Below are 18,679 nucleotides of genomic sequence, written 5' to 3'. Positions count from 1 at the left end.
GGTAATACCATTAGGAAATCCACAGTGTATTAAGGGAATGTCAGTACCAGCTCCAATTTCATTTTTCACTTTTCATTATATATTTTCAAAACTTTTTTTTTTTTTTTTAAGCACTCCTTCTGGAAACATTCTTGCTATGTATTGCATCCTTTTACTTCTCTTAACAAACCATGTGATGCTCAGAATTTTTATCTTTTATATCTGTACACTTACCAGTCTTAGCTGACCAAGAACAAAGATCCTTTCTGATGCAGTAGTCATGGGATGGTAAGACATTTCAAAGAATATTATACCTAGACTGAACAGGTCCACTTTCTAAGGAAGAAAAAAGTGGAAGTTCAAATACAACACCTGTGAATTCTCTGCAGAAGATAACAGCAGAGAAAAAAAAAATGCTTTGGTTAAATTTCACAACATATTACAGCCAGAGGGAAGGGTGGGGGTTTTTGTGGTGATTTTTTTCTTTTGGTTTGGGGTTTTTTTGTTTTGGTTTGGGTTTTTTTGTTGTTGTTAAATGACACAATCCATTAACATTTGGTAGACTTCAATGCCTTCTATCATCACAGCACTGCCATGATGTAAAGGACTCCTTTCCACTTTGAAAACATTTTTGCTTTGAAATTCAGTTCATCTCTGCATATAAACAGGATCCTCTTTGACCAAAAAATGCACCCTCACCTCCCAAAATCACAGTCTAGGAATCAGAAGAGCAATATATACTTCTCTTTATGACATTTTACCTTGAATAAAGACTGTAAGATTTCAGCCTTACTCATCTATAAAGGTCCTCCATGATTACCTGCTTTCAACTTGAAGTCACCTGTACCTAGTCATGGTCACATCACAGGCAGAAAAACTGACTTGTCCATGTCCTTCTACCCTTGGTCTCCTCTCAAAGGAATATTTCTCATTTCCTTACTTATTGTAGCAGTCCCACAACACCCTGTTCCAACTTGAATTCACTTTTTCAGGAATGACCTGAATTGTACATGGTACCTTAGATTCCATGCTACCTTTTTATTGCTTACTTAATCATACCTGATTGTATGTGGACTTAGTGCTTCCTCGGACCTCTGGGCTGACATACAGCGCGGTGCCAACCATTCCTGTCAAATTACCTGCGTGGCAAAAGATGATAGAAATAGTCTCAAGAACAGTTTGCACACCAGACAGTTCTCACCTTCACATGTCAAGTACCTGTGTCTATATACAGTATCTAAACCTAGCTATTCCTTTACAGAATTGCAGTAGGTCAGCACACAAATGATACAACTAGATTTCACTTCCATTACAAAGACTGAATGGAAGTTCTATCAGAGTATACAAGACTGTAGAATACAAGCATTTGCTTAAAATAATTTAGAACAAGCAACTATGCAAACTAACCTGATGGGTCAGACATAGCAGAACTATCAGAGTGATTTTCTTCTTGTTTAGAGACCACCTGAAATCAGCAAAACAGACATGTTGTAAATGGCACTTGAAATGCTTTTGTTGGCTCTTCGTGCTGCTTTGTTTGGCAGTACACGGTTTAATTCTAGAGCCTTAGAAATAAAAAAGTTTATGGCATCCACAATATAAATCCCAATGAGCATTATGTTTTTATGTTTTATTTTCATGTTTCATGTTATTACAACACCAAAGTCAAGATTTTTTGTTCACTTTCAGCTGTACTTACTGCATTTGCTGGATGATCTGTAGCTAAACCAAAATCACCGATTTTGACATGATCCTCTGAATCTAAAAAAATGTTCACAGGTTTCAAGTCTCTATGGATCATTCCCTGTTACAGCAGGAGAATAAAAAAAAGAAAACCCACAGAATATTAAACAAAAAACACAATTCAAAATAAAACTCCCTTTACAATAGACTGGAAAATGGTTTTACATACTTTAAATGCACTAGATTTCCCACTGCAATAAGTCACTGATGATTAATTTTGAAGTAAGACTGTAGTCTGTAGCCCAGAAACTAGAAACAACTTTCAGTGCTAACAGATACCTAACAAAATGTTTTTAAATGTGGTCAAATTTTTGTGACAAAGGGAACAATCTAAGTGGTTCATTACAAAATTCAAGTTTATGACAAAATATTCTAGAGCCCTAGAATGGATTAATAATGGAAAGGACACGGAGTGAACCTTGCTAATAAACACACTTTACATAGAAATAAATGCCCCCAAACGAATAGAATACACAGAAACCCACACAGAAAGAGGTATAACACATATATTATGGACAGGTCATCACTGTCACATCTACTAACCTTTTCATGAATGTAAGCTAACCCATCTAAAATTTCTCGAAAAAGCCTCCAAAGCCGACTGGTGTCTTCATACAATCCTTGGTCAATAGTATCCCTTAATGTGCTCTTTTCACAATACTCCATCTGCAGTTGTGCATAAGTAGGGGACAGAGGGAAGAAAGGGAAGCTTTGTCAAAAAAGAAGACTATCAGAAACTTGTATCTGCGTGCATATTAATGCCCGGTTTGGTAACACACATTTCAGGAGCAAATATTATCACCAAAACATGCAGCTGTTTGGAATTTTCCTGAGAGCTGTCTTTTAACCAGAAAACATGCATTCACTTATGGGTACTATCACATTTTCTGGGACAATGGTATGAGCATGTGGAGTAGTATATTCTCTAACATAGGCATTAAAAACAGGGTGAAACCAGACAAGCCATAATGTATGTTTAAGACAAACTTTAAAGAACCTCTGGCTTTATTTTTCTTGGCGTCTTAACCGCTTATATTATGAATATATGTAACACATGCAATCAAGCTTATTAAAATCTAATTCCAACTAATTGTATCTTCCTTCCAGACAAGCTCTACCATTAACTGCATTATAAAATATTGCACATTCTCACAGAACAGTTGGATATGATAGTTGACATCTCCCAGAAACACTAACTCCTAATACAAAGGAGAAGTTGTCAGTAATAAAGTCTAAAGTTTCACACACCTGCAGGAATTTTATTTTGTGCCCACTGTTAGGGCCATACAATGGCTTTGCGAATTACTGTTTTCTCTTAAAAGAAAGTGCATACACAATACGGTGCCTTTGAAGAGAATGAATACAGCTCCACCTCTGGAAGTTAACACAGTATATACTTCAACTCCACATTGGGAATTGCCACCACAACCAAACTCAAGAACAGCAGCTACAGTGTTAGGGTTTTGGGGCAGATATTCTACACAAGTCACAAGCACAAGGCAAAACAATGCTCTGGAAGCCACAGACTCAAAGAAGTTGGATGGCTAGATCGTTCTAAGGTTAGGTCAGGAGTTGCAAGCTTTTGCTTGTACACAAGCAACAGCAGTGATCCCATTGCACACCACAGCACTACACAACTTGCTCTCTCCAGGCACAACTGTAGAACCTTGGGAGGTGTAACAAGCCATGTGCGCTGCACAGTGCCTTCCACCAGCCAAGCCTTTCAGAAAACCAGTCTATTGCAAAAACAACATTGAACTTAGTCTCATTTGCATTACTTTTCTCATGAAAAACAGCAATTAATCTCTGCAGGTTGGAATAAACAGTATCCTGTTATCTCAAAATGCAAGCATGTTTGTACCTGAATGTACAGGTAATGCACTGTCTGAATGACTGGTGTTCTGTCTTCTCCTCCAGGGCTATTCTTTTCACTGCCTTCTTCATCCTTTATCAGAATAAAAGTAACAGAACAGTTAGCTACAGGGAGCCATCCAGGTTTTTTTTATGCACACTACTAGTTTTTCAATGGCTGGAACACACTGATGAGAATTCACCTTCTATGGCTAGGTTTGAATAACAGCAAAATAATATATTGACATTTTTGTAATGCTACTGCTTCTAAACAAACTAGAAAACCAAGTGTGACTCAACTATCATTTGCAAAGTGAGAACGAGTAACATTTTCCCATCATTAGGCACTGGAGGAAAAACAATTCGGAAGATCTCAATGAAACCTAAATCTCAAAGTGTGTCACGTTTGAAAAAAAATACAAAATTCGAAACTAAAATATACAAAGCTTACTTAACAGAATTAATAATGCAACCCTCATCCCTGACCAGTAATTCTGATATAGTGTATAGATATAGTGATGAAAAATGCACTGCCATATTATCGAATTACATATTGAAAGCTTTTTTGTGCCAATGGACATTACAACAGAAAGAGAAAGGAGATGAAGTTTTAATAAGAGCATTTAACAGATCACCAGGACTGGCAATGACAGATTCTAGATGCTGCAGAAAACTGTGCATCAGCTTCTAGTGACACAGTGCCCTGACTGTTCACAGCAAGTGCTGTGATACAAAAAAATCTTAAAATCAACTAGAACGTTACACATTATTCTGACTTCCTTTCTTTTTGACTGCTAGCAACACGTATTGTCACCACTTTCAAAAAGTGGCTACTATGAGCAAATATATTGGTTTATATAATCTAAAAGCAGAACAGAATTTCAAGTTTCAGAGCATGTAAGGCAATCCATACAGTTAACTGACAAATCATGTACATACTGAAGGGTTAAACTTGCAATAACCAGGCTCACGACTATAAAATGGAACTCACATTTAGCTCAATGAACACTATGGGAAACAGAACCCAGATTAGCTGCATCAGACTGGTTTCTAAGGAATGCAGCTCATGATGGCACAGCATTTACTCTGATGGAACAAAATGTTACAGTTCTGTACTTACACCACAAGTGAAACAGGACTTGCCAACGGACCTGTTTGCTTGTCAAAAACTATTTTATGATTTTTTAATCTTCACTAGCTTTATCTTTATACTTACTGGAGGATGACCTTTACTGTTTTCATCCTCGTTATCAAAAATTATTTCGCTTTCAGAGTCCGTGGTTGGCCTGTTTAAAAAAACGAGAAAGAAAAAAAACCCCAAAGTTTTGGTTTACCTTAAATATTAACAAGAAATATTCACTAAGAAATCTAGAAACTATTTGCGGGGGGAAAAAAAGAAAACCTAAGCTTCCGCTGAAGACCTTCCATATGCCTTAAACAAAAAAAGTAAAATAAAACAAAACCCAGAAAAGTATCATGCTTGTAAAGCAACACTTCCTGAGACAGCCCAGTCCCTTAAAGGGAAGGTATATATTTGCATCAGTAAAATTTAATTTCTATATTCAATAAGCAAAACTGAGATAAGTTTACTTACTTGCTTAAACAAAAAACCACCATGAGTGACAGAACCACTCCATACACAGAAGCAGGTATGGAACACATTAATAAAAATACGAACAAAAAAGAAAGGACAAGTAAGGTATTTTTCAGGATTTCTAATATTTCTCTGTTATTGTTTATAAAAAACTTTACTCTCAAAACTGGAAAAGACAGTCCAACATAAAGTAAACTGTAATGCATTCTGACACAAATAATAAGAAACTTCTAGAAGCCTAAATCAAAATTTTCCTCATAGACTGACAGTTTTTAGCTACAAATTTTCCTCACCCTGGCTATCTGACTGCTGGCAAATACACTGTTTTTGAAACAGGGGACAGAACAAAAATGCAGTGAATTACCTCTGACAAAAGAAGTGAGAATGATAAAAGACAAACTTGGAAAAACCGACTGTGCTCATGTGCTCTGCAGTGCCAATACTGAAGCCTACTTACAAAAATGAATGCGAGAACACCCCATCACCGTCATCATCATCATCGCTGGACTCCTGATCAGCTCCACTGAATTTGTTGCTGGAGGATCTTTCACATGAAGTACTCCACTCAACCGAACTTGTCAAAACTGGAGGAGGAGCATTAGCTTCCACATCATTTGTTTCCTCAGTGGTAAGGATGAAGAGACCAGCCTTCGTGGGTGTTCTCTTCTCCTCAGTTGTTTCAGATGACGACACAGTGGGAACAGGACTTTCATGTTTTTCTATCCAAGCATTATAATACCTCACAATATTCTCATGGTTCAAGCGGGAAAGTAATGTTACTTCTCCCTTAATCCTCCGAAATTGCTTGCTCGCAGGGTTTATGCGGATGCGTTTCACAGCGTAATAGCAACCATCAAGCTTATTCCTCACCTGCAAAATTCAAATAAATCTAAAGTCAAATGCTTATAAATGCCTTACCAACTAGAGCCAGAAGTAGAATAATTTCATGGAAGAGAAAGTTTTCCTTCCACCTGGGAAATTACTACAATTGAAATGCAAACTTCCGCATACTGACAGGCTTCTCTCCACATTCCTAGGAATCCTCACAAAACTTATCAGCCTATTCATTTCCAGATAAGAACCACAACACAGGCACAGCACAATAGAAAATAATAAATAAAACCATGCAAACATTTAATATATTGTTTCGCTTCAGAGAAAACAAATACATCCCCAAAAAGGATTTCCCCAGAGGGGAATAATTTCTATACCATACCTTGATGACCGCTCCAAAAGCCCCTTTGCCAAGTAACTTCAGCTCTTCAAACTCATTGTAGTAGCGTGAAAATTGTCTCTGTGTTTCTGTGAAGCATGAAGTGCTGGACATCTGACTGCTGGGTACAACTGTCTCAACGCAATCTATACCTGCTGAATCTGTAACAAGGATATCAAAGTTACCACCACGGGCAGTACGGGGGCATGGGGATAATGCACAAGGGATTGTCAAATAAGCATCAGAAGAACATAAAACCTAAACAACTTCAAGTCCAACTAAAACCTAAAATACCAAAGTGCTCTGCTGTGTAGAGTTAAGCTCTGATAGAAGCATGAACCTTAATATATTTTTTAATTACTAACATTAATTATGCTGGACAAAGGAACTGCTTCTAACAAGAACATAACGAGGTAAGAAGTTTCACTGGAACAGAATCTTCCAAGGACAAAGTCTCATCTCACATTTACACCATGCAGGAGGTGGATGAATTCACAGGCTTAACTAAAGCATCAGCTTCTACTGATGAGACAACAGCAGTCAGTCCATCGCAGGTAGTCATGGATATCAGAGCTAGTATGGCCTTTAACCTCTAGGTTAGTTAATACAAAACACTTGTGCAGTCTTGTGGAGCTCTAGCACAGCTCAATTTTTCTGTTACTGCAGGCACACAGTCCATTTATTTAGCAGAATACAAAAAGAACCAAGTTTCTTACCATCTAGATTTTCTTCACCTACAGGTATTTTCATTCGTGGAATGTTTATAAAACTATGTTGTAGCAGCTGCTGAGGAGTCCACCTTTCCTTATCTTCCAAGCAAACGCATCTGTTAGCAAACCAAGAGGAGACATGTTTAAAGAGCTATTCCATATCAGGCCTAAGTGTTCAAAGAGGTCTCCTTATATTTAAGAAATTATCACCTTTATCATTCAGATGGGAATCAGAACCAAAGACAGACTAAATGACTCATCCACAGTGACAGGCAAAGTTGATGGCAGGGAAGAGAAGAAGAGAGCAGAGCACCAGATCTGTTCTCCCAAATCCCAGATTAGCAGCCTGAGCCGTGAGTGAGCAATTGCCTCTTCTGCAAAAACTATGACTAGTGCCACAAGGGGGATTTAGCTGTTCTTTCAAAAAATTGTTCAAGTCTTAAAAAAAAAAAAAAGACAAAATGATACAGGAATGCAACAAACACATACTTTTCCAGAAAGTCTTGGAAGTCAGCTGGTAAATTGGTAGGAACAGCAACTGGATATTCCTTAGTTACTTGTCCCTGGCTGAGGGAAAGCAGAAGCAAGCCCAGACTCCATACGTCTCCTTTTTTTCCAGGTTTGCTGGGAAGACCATTCTCACTGAAACGAACTTTGACTTGCTCAAAAACATCTGCTTTGCAGATATCAGCTAAGCGCTTGGAAATGCTGTAGTCTGTCACTTTGATGTTTCCTTCAGCATCTAACAGGATACTGGAAGCACAAAGAACTTTGTGCACCACTGAATTATTGTGCAAATAGTCGAGGGCTGACAAGATCTGGATCACATAATGGCGTAGTTGCTCAATTGGAACTGGAGTCTCTTTGTGTAAGTATGTAGAAAGGCTGCAACCACTTATGTGCTCCACTAAAATGTTCACCACAATGGAATCGTCCCGTTCTTTAAGGCTCATACATTTATAATGTATTATGTTTGGGTGACTTAGCTTCGTCAGTGAGCTGAACTCTGTTTCTGCACCCTGAAGCTGTTAGAGAAACACAACATAACATGCATTGTGTAATATCTCACACCACTACTAAAATATGTAACATATACAAAATAATAAAAAAATATATTATATTCTCATCCTTTTCTGAAAAGGAAGTATTGTACACAAGGAGCAAGAACAACTTGGGTTTCTGACAGGTAAGTTTGATTGCCTCTTTCTTCAGAAGTTAATAATTTATTTATGCATACTTGCAAATACACTTTCTTGCATTTATATTATTGTAAATGAACTCCTGAATACCCAGGTAACACCCATCTTCTTCTGTGGTGCAGATACACAAAACACTCGCATTTTCAAGCTCATCACCACCCTCTCAAGTCTAATATACACTAGCAGCCTCAAGAAAAGTACTAAACCCCACATAACCTTCATTAAGCCAAATACAAAACATGGGCATTACCTGTTTCTTACACTTCTCAATCTTTTCTATTTCATGTGATGTAAGAAACCTTCCCATCTTTTTTTGCCAGTGCAGAACCCACTCATATATTAGAACAAAGTCTCCACTGCGTGTTTCCAAGGCATTGTAGACTGATTTACCAAGCTGCTCATCTTTGCCTACATAAGGAGAGAAGAGGAACAGGGCTTCTTTTTGTCTAAGGACTTGACAAGAGCTTCTGCAAATGCTAAATAAACACCAGTAAGCCTGCTTTCTACAATTTCATAAAAAACAAACCTACTTACAACTAAACAAGATCCATATCTACATGGAAAATACCAGGTCTGATGAGACTGAATGCTATGTAGCAGTAGTCAGGTAAAAACAATAGCACATTGGCAAAAAATTGCTTCATATTTTAAAGAATTTAAGGTTTTAATAAACAAACACTTGCTGAGCAAATGCTGAACTCCAGACACAGTAACAGAATTGTTCATCCTCAAACTGCAAAAATAAAAAAATTCTCTTTGCTCCAGAGACTTTCAGGTTGTTCATCCTGTCACTGAGCAAGTGTTGTGTTGAAAACAAACAATGAAAACATTTGATGGTCCATTCATATGGGCACTTCATGGAGGCCCTTCAGCTCTGAAAGTCTCCTATCCTTGACTGTATTTATGCTTTTGCTAAAAACACTGCTTTTATGCCACTGCTATAAGCAGTAATGGAAGGAGAGTAAGCATGCATTTCTAACCCTGTGCTTATCACTGGTTTTACATGTTACTGAAAGCTAAATGACTTCTTGCGTGGTAGCCATGTGTATCTGACAAGCTAGCTATTTACACCTAAAAGCAAATAGTTTTCAGTATTATTTCATATGTAATATCTTATCTAGCAAGTACAAAAGATTTAGAAGGTGGGGTCTTTTTGTATGGCTATTCAGTTATGTAATTGTATCTGGAGAAGCAAATATTTACCCAAAATAGTCCTACGAAAATATAAAATATTTACCTCAAAGTAACTTCTCCTATTACTCTCCCCCTCTTGACTGTGACATTTCACACTCCTCAACAACATTCTCTCCACCTTTGCTGCTTGTAGCTGTTAACATGTTTCAGTTCTCCCTCTCAAAAGAAAAAAAAAAAACAAACCAGCCCCAAAACCCAGTACTTCAAGTTGAAATCGTAATTTTGCTTACCTAGACATTTTCCTTTATGGACAATAAGTTGTCCAGAACCACTTGTGCTGAACTTCAAAACTTCATAATTTCCAGGGGACTCTTCGTTATTGCTAACAGAAAGCTGGCGTTCTCGTCTGCAATGTGAACAGAACATTTTTCTCCAACTTAAAAAGATAGTACTGTTGCAGTCCTTAGTCCCTAAGGATATCAATTCTGCAAGAGGATTAGCTGAAAGCTAATGTGACTTGTGCATTCAATGATAATATCCATTCATTTCAAACATACTGAGCTACTGCAAAGATATATGCCCAATTAAAAATCCAGCAGTGTAGCTGCAACATCATGCTGCACTGGGTCTCTATATTCAAACCCAGGAGTTGAATCCAAACCTTAACACTTCTGCATCTTAGGATGACACTCCCAGTTGAGGGGGCAGGGAAGAAGGAATATTAAAAAAAAAAGCAAACAGCTCTGAAAAATGTGTAAGTTTGACTTGATTCGTATTCTCTTTCAAAACATTACAGAAAGCAAATATGTGGAAAGTAAATATAAGTCCATTGCATGTTTTCTGCATTAAAGCATAGTAACAAACCTTTGAGGCACTTTTGTTGTTCAACAAGAACAGACACGGTCTTATTTTGCTATACTAAGATTAGCAAGCAGACAGGAAGAGAGATTTATGGACTAATAAACACTAAACAGAAAAAACTGCTAAACATGACTTGGGATAGGCACAGGAAGAGATGGCAGCAAGAGTCAAAGTAGGACAGATGAAAGCCCTTCTGCTTCAGACATCTAGTGTTGCTGATAAATAATGTGAAAATAATTTAGAAGCCTATAGACAAGAAAAAAAAAACAGGTTTTCCATTAAAACAGAAGCCCAAATAACAAGTCATTGACACAATATGAATAAAAACTAGGAAAATTAATACCAGGATATCTCCACTGTTCTTGACAGTTACATCTATGAACACAGAAAACCAAAAACCCCAATGTACTTATATCATCACCAGCGCTAACCTAGATGACTTACGTACCAGCAAAAGAATCCTCCAATAACTCTAATCCTCCCTCCAATAAGTTGCTCGGCAAATACAATCAGCATTATCCGATTCTCCAACAGGGAACTTTACACCAGTGTATCTTTACAGCAATTGTTTTGAGATGAATATAAGCTTTATTTTATTGTGTTATTCCAAAACCTTCATTAGCTGATTTTTTTTTCTGCAATTGCCAACACATTGCATACTTTTAAGAAAACAAGCAAGCTCCGAACATACCTTCCAATGATTGCTGAATCCTTTCTAAGTTAAACTAACGGCTAAGATGACTCTTAATTGGAAAGTTCCCAAGTTATCCATAGCACATGAATGAGTTAAACCATGCCAAATTAAGAGGTAGAAGAACGTGGGTGGAAGGGGAGACCAAACCGGACAGCTTAGCAACATGGCACATTACTCTCTTGCCTTCAAATTTCACTTTGAAATCTAATGTTTGCAAAGAAAAAAAACTTCAAACTGACATACTTACTTTGAACGTCCAGTCGAATTTGGTCGGTGTTTATTATTCACCCCATGTTCCGAACAGCTCCCATTTAAACTGGAAGCAACTCTACATCCTGCAGCATCTCTCCTGTGAGAATTTTCTTGACTTGTCAGAGCAGCTATTTCCAAACGCTCCTATAAACCAGGAAAAATACCAAATAAGTACAGAAACTGCTATCCCCAAAATAGGCAAGTACATGACTATTATTCTATCAAGTCACACAGATCACAGAAAAAATAGGTTTGCATAATAAAAGTACATATGAGGCTGAGGAAGATGTGCTGAGATTCAGAAAGTACCTTTCAGAACTGTCCGTGGGTAAGAATGTAAAGATTCTTTACAATGAAACCAGAAACATCATCATACTAGCTTTTTCCTATGTCTGTTTGAAAGCATCCGTCTCAGTACACTTAAGATCCTAATATATTAAACTATTTTCCCTTACAGCTGATCTCATTCCAGAAATAAACTCCATATTATCAAGAACCTATTTTAACCTAGATCTATTAGAAGCACTGGATGAGAAAAGATGTCCAGGACAATTCAGTCATGTAATCTCTCCAATTTTTATAAGCCTATACTACAGTACTGGGAAGAAGTTATTGCAATGTTTTTTGCATGCCTGCTTAGAAGGAATACCTGTTTCGCAATCTCCTTCTTTTTCTTTTCTTCTCTTTTCTCTTCCTCCCTTCTCTGAATCTCATTAAGGATTTCACGTTGCTGAAATGAATTTCAGTGTTGTTAGATATGCAACAGTACATGCAGTGCAACTGCTAATCTTACCCTGGTTAAAAAAAACCCGAAACAACCCATGATGGTGATTTTTTTTAAGTGTTAGAGGACTTCCGGATCTCACAAGAATAAAAAGGAAAAAAAAAACAACAACACAGAAGTCAAATTAGTTCTCCTGAGGAAGTTAACAGTATCAACTGTATAACACAGGAGAATGGAGTTGTAGACAAAAGAAAATTATTTCTACTGCCAGATCCAACAATGAAGTTTAATACACAGAAAAGACAGAGAAATAAGCTAAAACATTATTTTGTAAAAAGAGTTATTTTTTCCATATTCCCACCGTGTGGAGACTCCATACAACTAGTTTCTGTGAGACTTAGATGAATCCCCTTGTTTCTAGTGAAGAATGTATGTGGGTCCAAGGTCTCTTGAGATTTCATTTATTGTGCTCTGGAGAAGTCCATTGTAGTGAACATTCCAGTCACCCTATGGGTGAAGGAAGGTATGATGACCTATCTGTCTGGCTAATACTTCCTAGTTTGAGATGGAATGCGCTTAATATACGCATTTGCTTACACTTTTGTGTAAAGTCCTCTTCATAAGTGATTTTCATAGCATTGGGAATCAACGCTTAGGTTTGTTTCAGGTATTGATATTCCTCAGAGTTAACAACACATAATTAAAATATTACAATTGCAGCAGCAGATCGTTCACATAGTACATATTGATCGACTGATACTGACAGGTCTGACAAGTTAGTAATTCACTAAAACCCACCACTCTGCAGGGTGATTTACAGAATCATGATTGCTTATGTTATTTCAAGAATAAAGGGTTATTCACACTTTAATTTCTCTTACCTCCTGCTCCTCTCTTCTCTTAACTTCTTGTGCCCTACGCAATTCCTCCTGAGCCAGTCTTTCTTTTTCTTTTTGATGATTTTTTAGCATTTCCTCATGAAAAGACTTGGAAGGTGGTTTATTATACTCACTGAGAAATGACTGTATGTGGTCGGCAAGTTCAAATATCATCACCTGAAAGAAAACAGATAAGAATGACATGCAGAATTCAAAGAACAAGTAGATCACATAGTAAAATGATACCAAACTTGAAAAAGCAATAAGGCAGCAGTGTGGCTGCTGATTTTGCTACTTATCAGGGAGAACTTATCATATTTCAGTATTTTTTGTCAGATGTAACATGAAAAATCCCTGACCAAAGTAGCAAAGATAGCAAAAATTACTGAAAGACAGCCAACTTCAAACATCACCTTTTTTCCTAAAAAAAAGTAATTTTTTTTTTTAAATCCTTTTCTCATTTTCTTTTAGGCATATTTCTCTATTCACAAAGATGTGCTTATGACATAAACAGAGCTACCACAGAATAAATCATTTGCATTGTCTATTACTGTACCTACTGTTATGAAATAGTTACTTATTTCACTGCTAACAGGAAATCTAACCCTTCCTCTGCAAACTAGGCCCCCAGTTAAAACCGTAAAGCCACTTAAGGCATTTGACATTCGTATAACCACAGCTACTAAAATAAGAACCGCACTGAAAACTCATCTGAATTCTGCTACATGGTTTGCAAGGTTGGAATCAATTATCAGTTACTGTTTACTTGAACTGGGTATGCACCGATGTTCTACTGACCTGTCAGGGCTTAGACTTTCAATCAGTCTAGTGTAGTGTCCCTTTACTAATTCAAGCAATCCACAGTGCCAACAGGCCATCGTACCTCCAAAATTAAAGGGCAGTACATCAGAAAGATGCATCCCAGACACAAGCAGCAGCACTGAGTGGGATTTGCATGTACAGGTGGGAGAACAGCCAAACTAAATTGTACCATCTGCCTGTAACAGGCTGACATTTAAAGGATTCTCAAACAACAAATACCCTGCTTGAAAAGAAGAATGAAGCCAGGAGGCAATCCAGAATAGAAAGAATAGCACAATACATGTGTATCTGGCATGTGCAAACTGAAATATCATTCCTGGGTTACTATTCAGAAGGCAAGGCACACACGTATCAAAAAAAAGGATGAATCTCAATAATTAAAAAACCACAAACAATCTGCTGTTCATTTTGACAGGTAACTGAGGTATTTTCTAATTTTCCTTATTGCAGAATACACTTTAATAAAGAATACCTGTTTTCTCTAGCTTGACAGGTATCTCACTTTCCGTGTGGAGAAAGTAATTCAGGACTGCATTGTGTATGTCATTCATCAAAAATGTGTATCATATATGTAACTCATAACTGCATCCATACATTGCTGCCGCAAGCACGGTTCTTGCTTTGGAAAATTAACGTCAGGAAAGTCTATGACACATTTGTAGCTCCTTCTAATGAGATCAGAAATCAAACTAGGATTTAAAGCCCTACAGGCCAATAGCTCTCCTGGGGTCAGTTGTGAGCAGACAGTATATAACACATGTTTTAGTGGTTACTTAGGAAATAAAAGGTTCAAATTCTCTATCAAATGTCCTTAGCACAATCATTACAAAAAAGAAAAAAAAAATCCACAATACACTGTTAAACTGCTAATTTCCAAAGATACTGGAAAAAGTGAGGAAATTCTTGGTTATTGAAGGAACACAACAGTATCCAGCTAAAACAGTTCCTTTGAAAGTATCTGCATAAAAATCGGCAATGAAAATAGAAGTATAGTATACAAATGGAAAAAAAGGCTTGATGTGGCAAGATTGAATGATGAGCAACCCCTGCCAAACATGTGAAGTTGACAGGCTTAGGAAACCAAAAACAGAATATTATACCATTTCAGCATATAACAACTTCCACAGCTGGGTATTTCTCACTTTTAAAAAGGCAAATTGAGCTAATCAAGTGTGTTCACCTGCTACCTTTCCAAATAATGATAAGAAACATACCATAAACCCTGCTTTTGCCAAGAATTCAATGCTTGCTAGCAATTCTTCGAATCATTTCAGCCCTCAGCAACAATGGAAAGGTATATTTAATACCAAAAATAGCTGGGGACTTATAAATCCCTTAAAATAAATACAAGTTCTAAGCTTTTCCACCTTTCTCTTTTTGTCCTATGTGGGGGAAAGTCAAGAATCACTATTCCCAAACACAGTAGAAAAAAAGGCGTAACAGCCCAGAGTGATTGTGCTACAGTCACAGGAGTCAACTGTTGAGCTGGTGTTATAACTAAGGTCACTTGCCCTTCAGTCCAGCATTAGATGAACAAGTTCATGCTGAAAAACTCCCCAGGAAATGTCTGCTTGCCTGAACAGGTATAGCCACTTATAATATTCAAATTAATCTGAAAAGTGCAGAAAGCTCTCAATTTTAGAGTTGTTATCGCCTTTCATACTGTGAAATAACCCAGAGAATAACACAAACGTTTAAAACTGCCATTAAAGGGGGACAAAGCTCGCACTATTTACATATGCACTGTATTTTAAGAGCTTGCATATTCTGAATCTACCTTCTTTCTTAAAAATGTTTCTAATTAATGAAAGTCTCTCTTTCATTAGGAGCAATGCACCTTATACTGCCAATGTGGATGCATTTCATTGCACTATACCATGCATTGTTTTAGAACTATTTAGGTCCAGAGTGTATTTCTCAACTAACTGAAAAGCTCTTACCTCTCCACAGCGCTGTTTTGCCAGTTCAGCTAGACTGGATTTTAACTCATTTATTTTCTCATTTGACAAGCCTTTTGAGTTTTTCAGCTGTATTTCAGGGACACTGGGGAACAGCAACAAAACATAAGAGAGTCCTCATTAGACAAACTGAGTGTAAAAAGCAATTGTGCAAGACACAGATTGTTGACAAAAATGGTGGGTGAGGGAAAAGGAATGGAGTTCATAGTCACCTGGCAATTAGTCAATGCTCAAATAAGCAGTACATAAATACTACATATATAATACAGAATAAACCCAGAAATACTGTTTTATATCACTGACATTAAATTTTCTGTCTGCAGGTTACCTGTCAGTTATACTTAACAAAAGAACTACCAAAGAAACCCTGCAGACTCTTATAATTCAGTTCTTAATCAGTAGTTTACATAACAGTCCTTTAAAAATATCACTAGCATAACATTTAAGTGTTTAAAATTGATTAACCAGCATACAGATTACACAAACTTAAAGAAATGTGTAATTAAAAAATAACAGCTAAATTAAAAAAAATGTTCATAATAAAGTAAAAAAGTAAAACATTCATCGCTTTGTTGTCTTGAACTGAAAAAAATAAATAGAACAGCTGTTACATCCTGTTATCCAGGGTATAACTGAGCTATCCCTTGGTAAGGAATAGCACTTCCCTCGTGCACTGCTCATGCCACAGCACAAATCTACGAACTAAGAGGAGTTATTCCACAGACACAACCAGTGACATAAGGACTGAACACAACTGTGCTCACAGAGCAATGCTTAACCCAGAAATTACCTGGGGGGCTGATCACCTGTAATTCTTTTTACGTTCTCTATGGAGAACTCTTCAAAAGGCTAAAACCAGCAGAAAACAGGAACAGCAGATACAACTAAGCAGACTGCTTTCAAAATGAAGATTCACTCTCTCTCTCAGCAAGTCATGTGCTGAAAAAGTTTTAAAAGGGCACTAAGACGCTAGCAGGTACATCTGTGTTTATACGTCTTCAAGCTACAAACTGGGGCTGTGGTCTTGCACTGTCAAACACATCCCTGTTATTCTCCATTGGACAAGAGAACACATCCAATTCAGGTGACAAATGTAATAGTTGCCTCTTGTAAAACACCACAGGCTTAACAAATACTGACACACAGGCAGCAAGAACAGGAGAGGGTGAATAAAACTACATGTTTTTTCAACTTACACTTTACTATGGAAAACACAGAAAAATGTTCAGGCAAAAAAAGGTTATATCTTAATGTTCACTCACGTATCAGGGTAAGTATGCGGACACTTGACCCACAGATCAACTTTGGCATATACTTCATTATCACCAGTCAATCCCTGAGGACGCAGAACTAAATTAATTTCAGGAGGCTGTTGTACCTAAAATGGGAAACAAAACTTTTGATTGAAAAAGGTTTCTTTGTTTTGTTTTAATGAAAGCACACAACTCTCACAACCTACATTATGGCAGAATTCAGGTTAGACCATCCAAACCATGAAAAAAATACATTGCTCAATGAGACTGAACTGGTTCACTATCACAGTTTATCCAGTATATTTTTCAGAACCTCTACAGGTAAGCGTAGTCACAACTATTAGGAAGATGATTCAGACTAAGCAAAAAAGAGGTTTTATAATAAAACATTTATATTCTGGTTACTGTAGGCTAGCAGTAGGAAAAAATTAAATACATGTAACGCAGGTTTTTTATGGAAGATCACAAATTAAAACATTCATTAGAAGACCAACATTGTTTCTTTTGTGTTTGTTTTAGATCACTAAGAAAAATGAGTCAATATTTTATTTTCTGACATGGTAACAGACTGTAACATCACATCTATATACACCTTGTGTGGCCAAACACCAAACAAATGGATAATAATTTTTTAGTATTTATATTTTTTGTATAAAACAGAATTTTAACAAGTATTACCCTTCCCACCCATCCTGTTCAAACTGCCTACTCAAAATCAGAATCAAGTAAAACATGCCCATATAAACACTCTAAACTTCCTTTTTCTCAATTAGAATTTTTTTTTTTTTAAAAAAAACCCAACCTAGACCTTAGTAACATAACAAGCAGGTAGGGAAATAAAACCACATGGAATAACAAATAAGGAAACAGGTTGAAAGGTGGTCACTATCCCCTCTATTTTTCCTTTGCATTTCCAACAGGGAAAAGAACAGGTTGAGTCAAGAGGATGTCAGGTATGAATCTAATAGGGAGTGAGATCCGCAACCTTTCTGAAAACCCAGCAAATTACTAAGAGAGTCTGCATCAAACTCCATGCAAAAAAAAAAACCCCAAACCCAAGAACAACAAAAAGTCATAGGTTTCTACAAGAATTTTAAGTTTATGGCAGAAAATGACAGCAGGGGCTATGACATTTTGTAGAAACTAAACCACCACAGAATGTAAACAGAGATGACAGTAACAGTGAACTTGGGGAACTGAAAAGAGTGACCAGTACCTCCAGGTACAGGAAAACACTGCCACAGATGCAGCTGGAAAAAAAATCTCACTTAGACATTGTGGACAAAAAAGAGAAATGGAAAAAAAAAGAGTAGTGAGCACTAGACCTGAGCATTAATTAGTTGTAATTAAAAAAAAACTCCAGCTATAAACATGGAAGTTAAAAGTATTGAGTTCTCATGGAAACACCTACAGCTTGAGTAAACCACAGCGTGTAATAAATACACAAAGATCAGCAACATGTAAGCCGATGAGATGAATTAAGCAGGTATGTAATTAGTGCGTTAAGTGATGAATAAAGAGGCGATTTAAAAAAATCCCTGATAATTCATTAAAACGCAAGTTATTTGCACAACATTAATTACAGTGCGAAGGCATCGATGTAACGGATTGCCGGCAAAGGCCCAGCACCGAACCGGGGCAGGACAACGGCAACAGCAAGAGCCAAGATGCGCCGGGCAGGAAACAAAAGGACTGGGCACCACCGCGAAAGCACCAACAGCGCTCCCACCGCCCAGCCCGGCCACCGCCAGGGACCCGCTCTGCCTCCCCCGTGCCCCGGGAGGCAGGAGAAGGCACGGCTCTGCCTCTCCAGC

General features: G+C 37.3%; 1 protein-coding gene across 1 annotated transcript in view; it reads right to left on the bottom strand.

Annotated features, from left to right (window-relative positions):
- The window catches only part of EIF2AK4 (eukaryotic translation initiation factor 2 alpha kinase 4), a gene marked incomplete at its 5' end in the record, with an annotated part of 37,247 nt that extends 20,257 nt beyond the window's left edge, over nt 1–16,990 (bottom strand). The window contains 18 exons of the mRNA XM_010078073.1: nt 214–315; nt 1,039–1,118; nt 1,387–1,444; nt 1,679–1,783; nt 2,266–2,388; nt 3,584–3,667; nt 4,790–4,859; nt 5,625–6,037; nt 6,384–6,541; nt 7,097–7,206; nt 7,580–8,115; nt 8,540–8,697; nt 9,714–9,829; nt 11,226–11,374; nt 11,880–11,960; nt 12,836–13,009; nt 15,595–15,697; nt 16,875–16,990. Of these exons, the coding sequence (XP_010076375.1) occupies nt 214–315; nt 1,039–1,118; nt 1,387–1,444; nt 1,679–1,783; nt 2,266–2,388; nt 3,584–3,667; nt 4,790–4,859; nt 5,625–6,037; nt 6,384–6,541; nt 7,097–7,206; nt 7,580–8,115; nt 8,540–8,697; nt 9,714–9,829; nt 11,226–11,374; nt 11,880–11,960; nt 12,836–13,009; nt 15,595–15,697; nt 16,875–16,990 (2,736 nt within the window). The remainder of the gene's footprint in view (nt 1–213; nt 316–1,038; nt 1,119–1,386; nt 1,445–1,678; nt 1,784–2,265; nt 2,389–3,583; nt 3,668–4,789; nt 4,860–5,624; nt 6,038–6,383; nt 6,542–7,096; nt 7,207–7,579; nt 8,116–8,539; nt 8,698–9,713; nt 9,830–11,225; nt 11,375–11,879; nt 11,961–12,835; nt 13,010–15,594; nt 15,698–16,874) is intronic.
- Nucleotides 16,991–18,679: the final 1,689 nt, after the last annotated feature.

The sequence above is a fragment of the Pterocles gutturalis genome, unplaced genomic scaffold (genome assembly GCF_000699245.1).
Source record: "Pterocles gutturalis isolate BGI_N339 unplaced genomic scaffold, ASM69924v1 scaffold27873, whole genome shotgun sequence".
NCBI classification, from domain to species: Eukaryota; Metazoa; Chordata; class Aves; order Pterocliformes; family Pteroclidae; genus Pterocles; species Pterocles gutturalis.
This window is presented reverse-complemented; position numbering and strand designations above follow the sequence as displayed.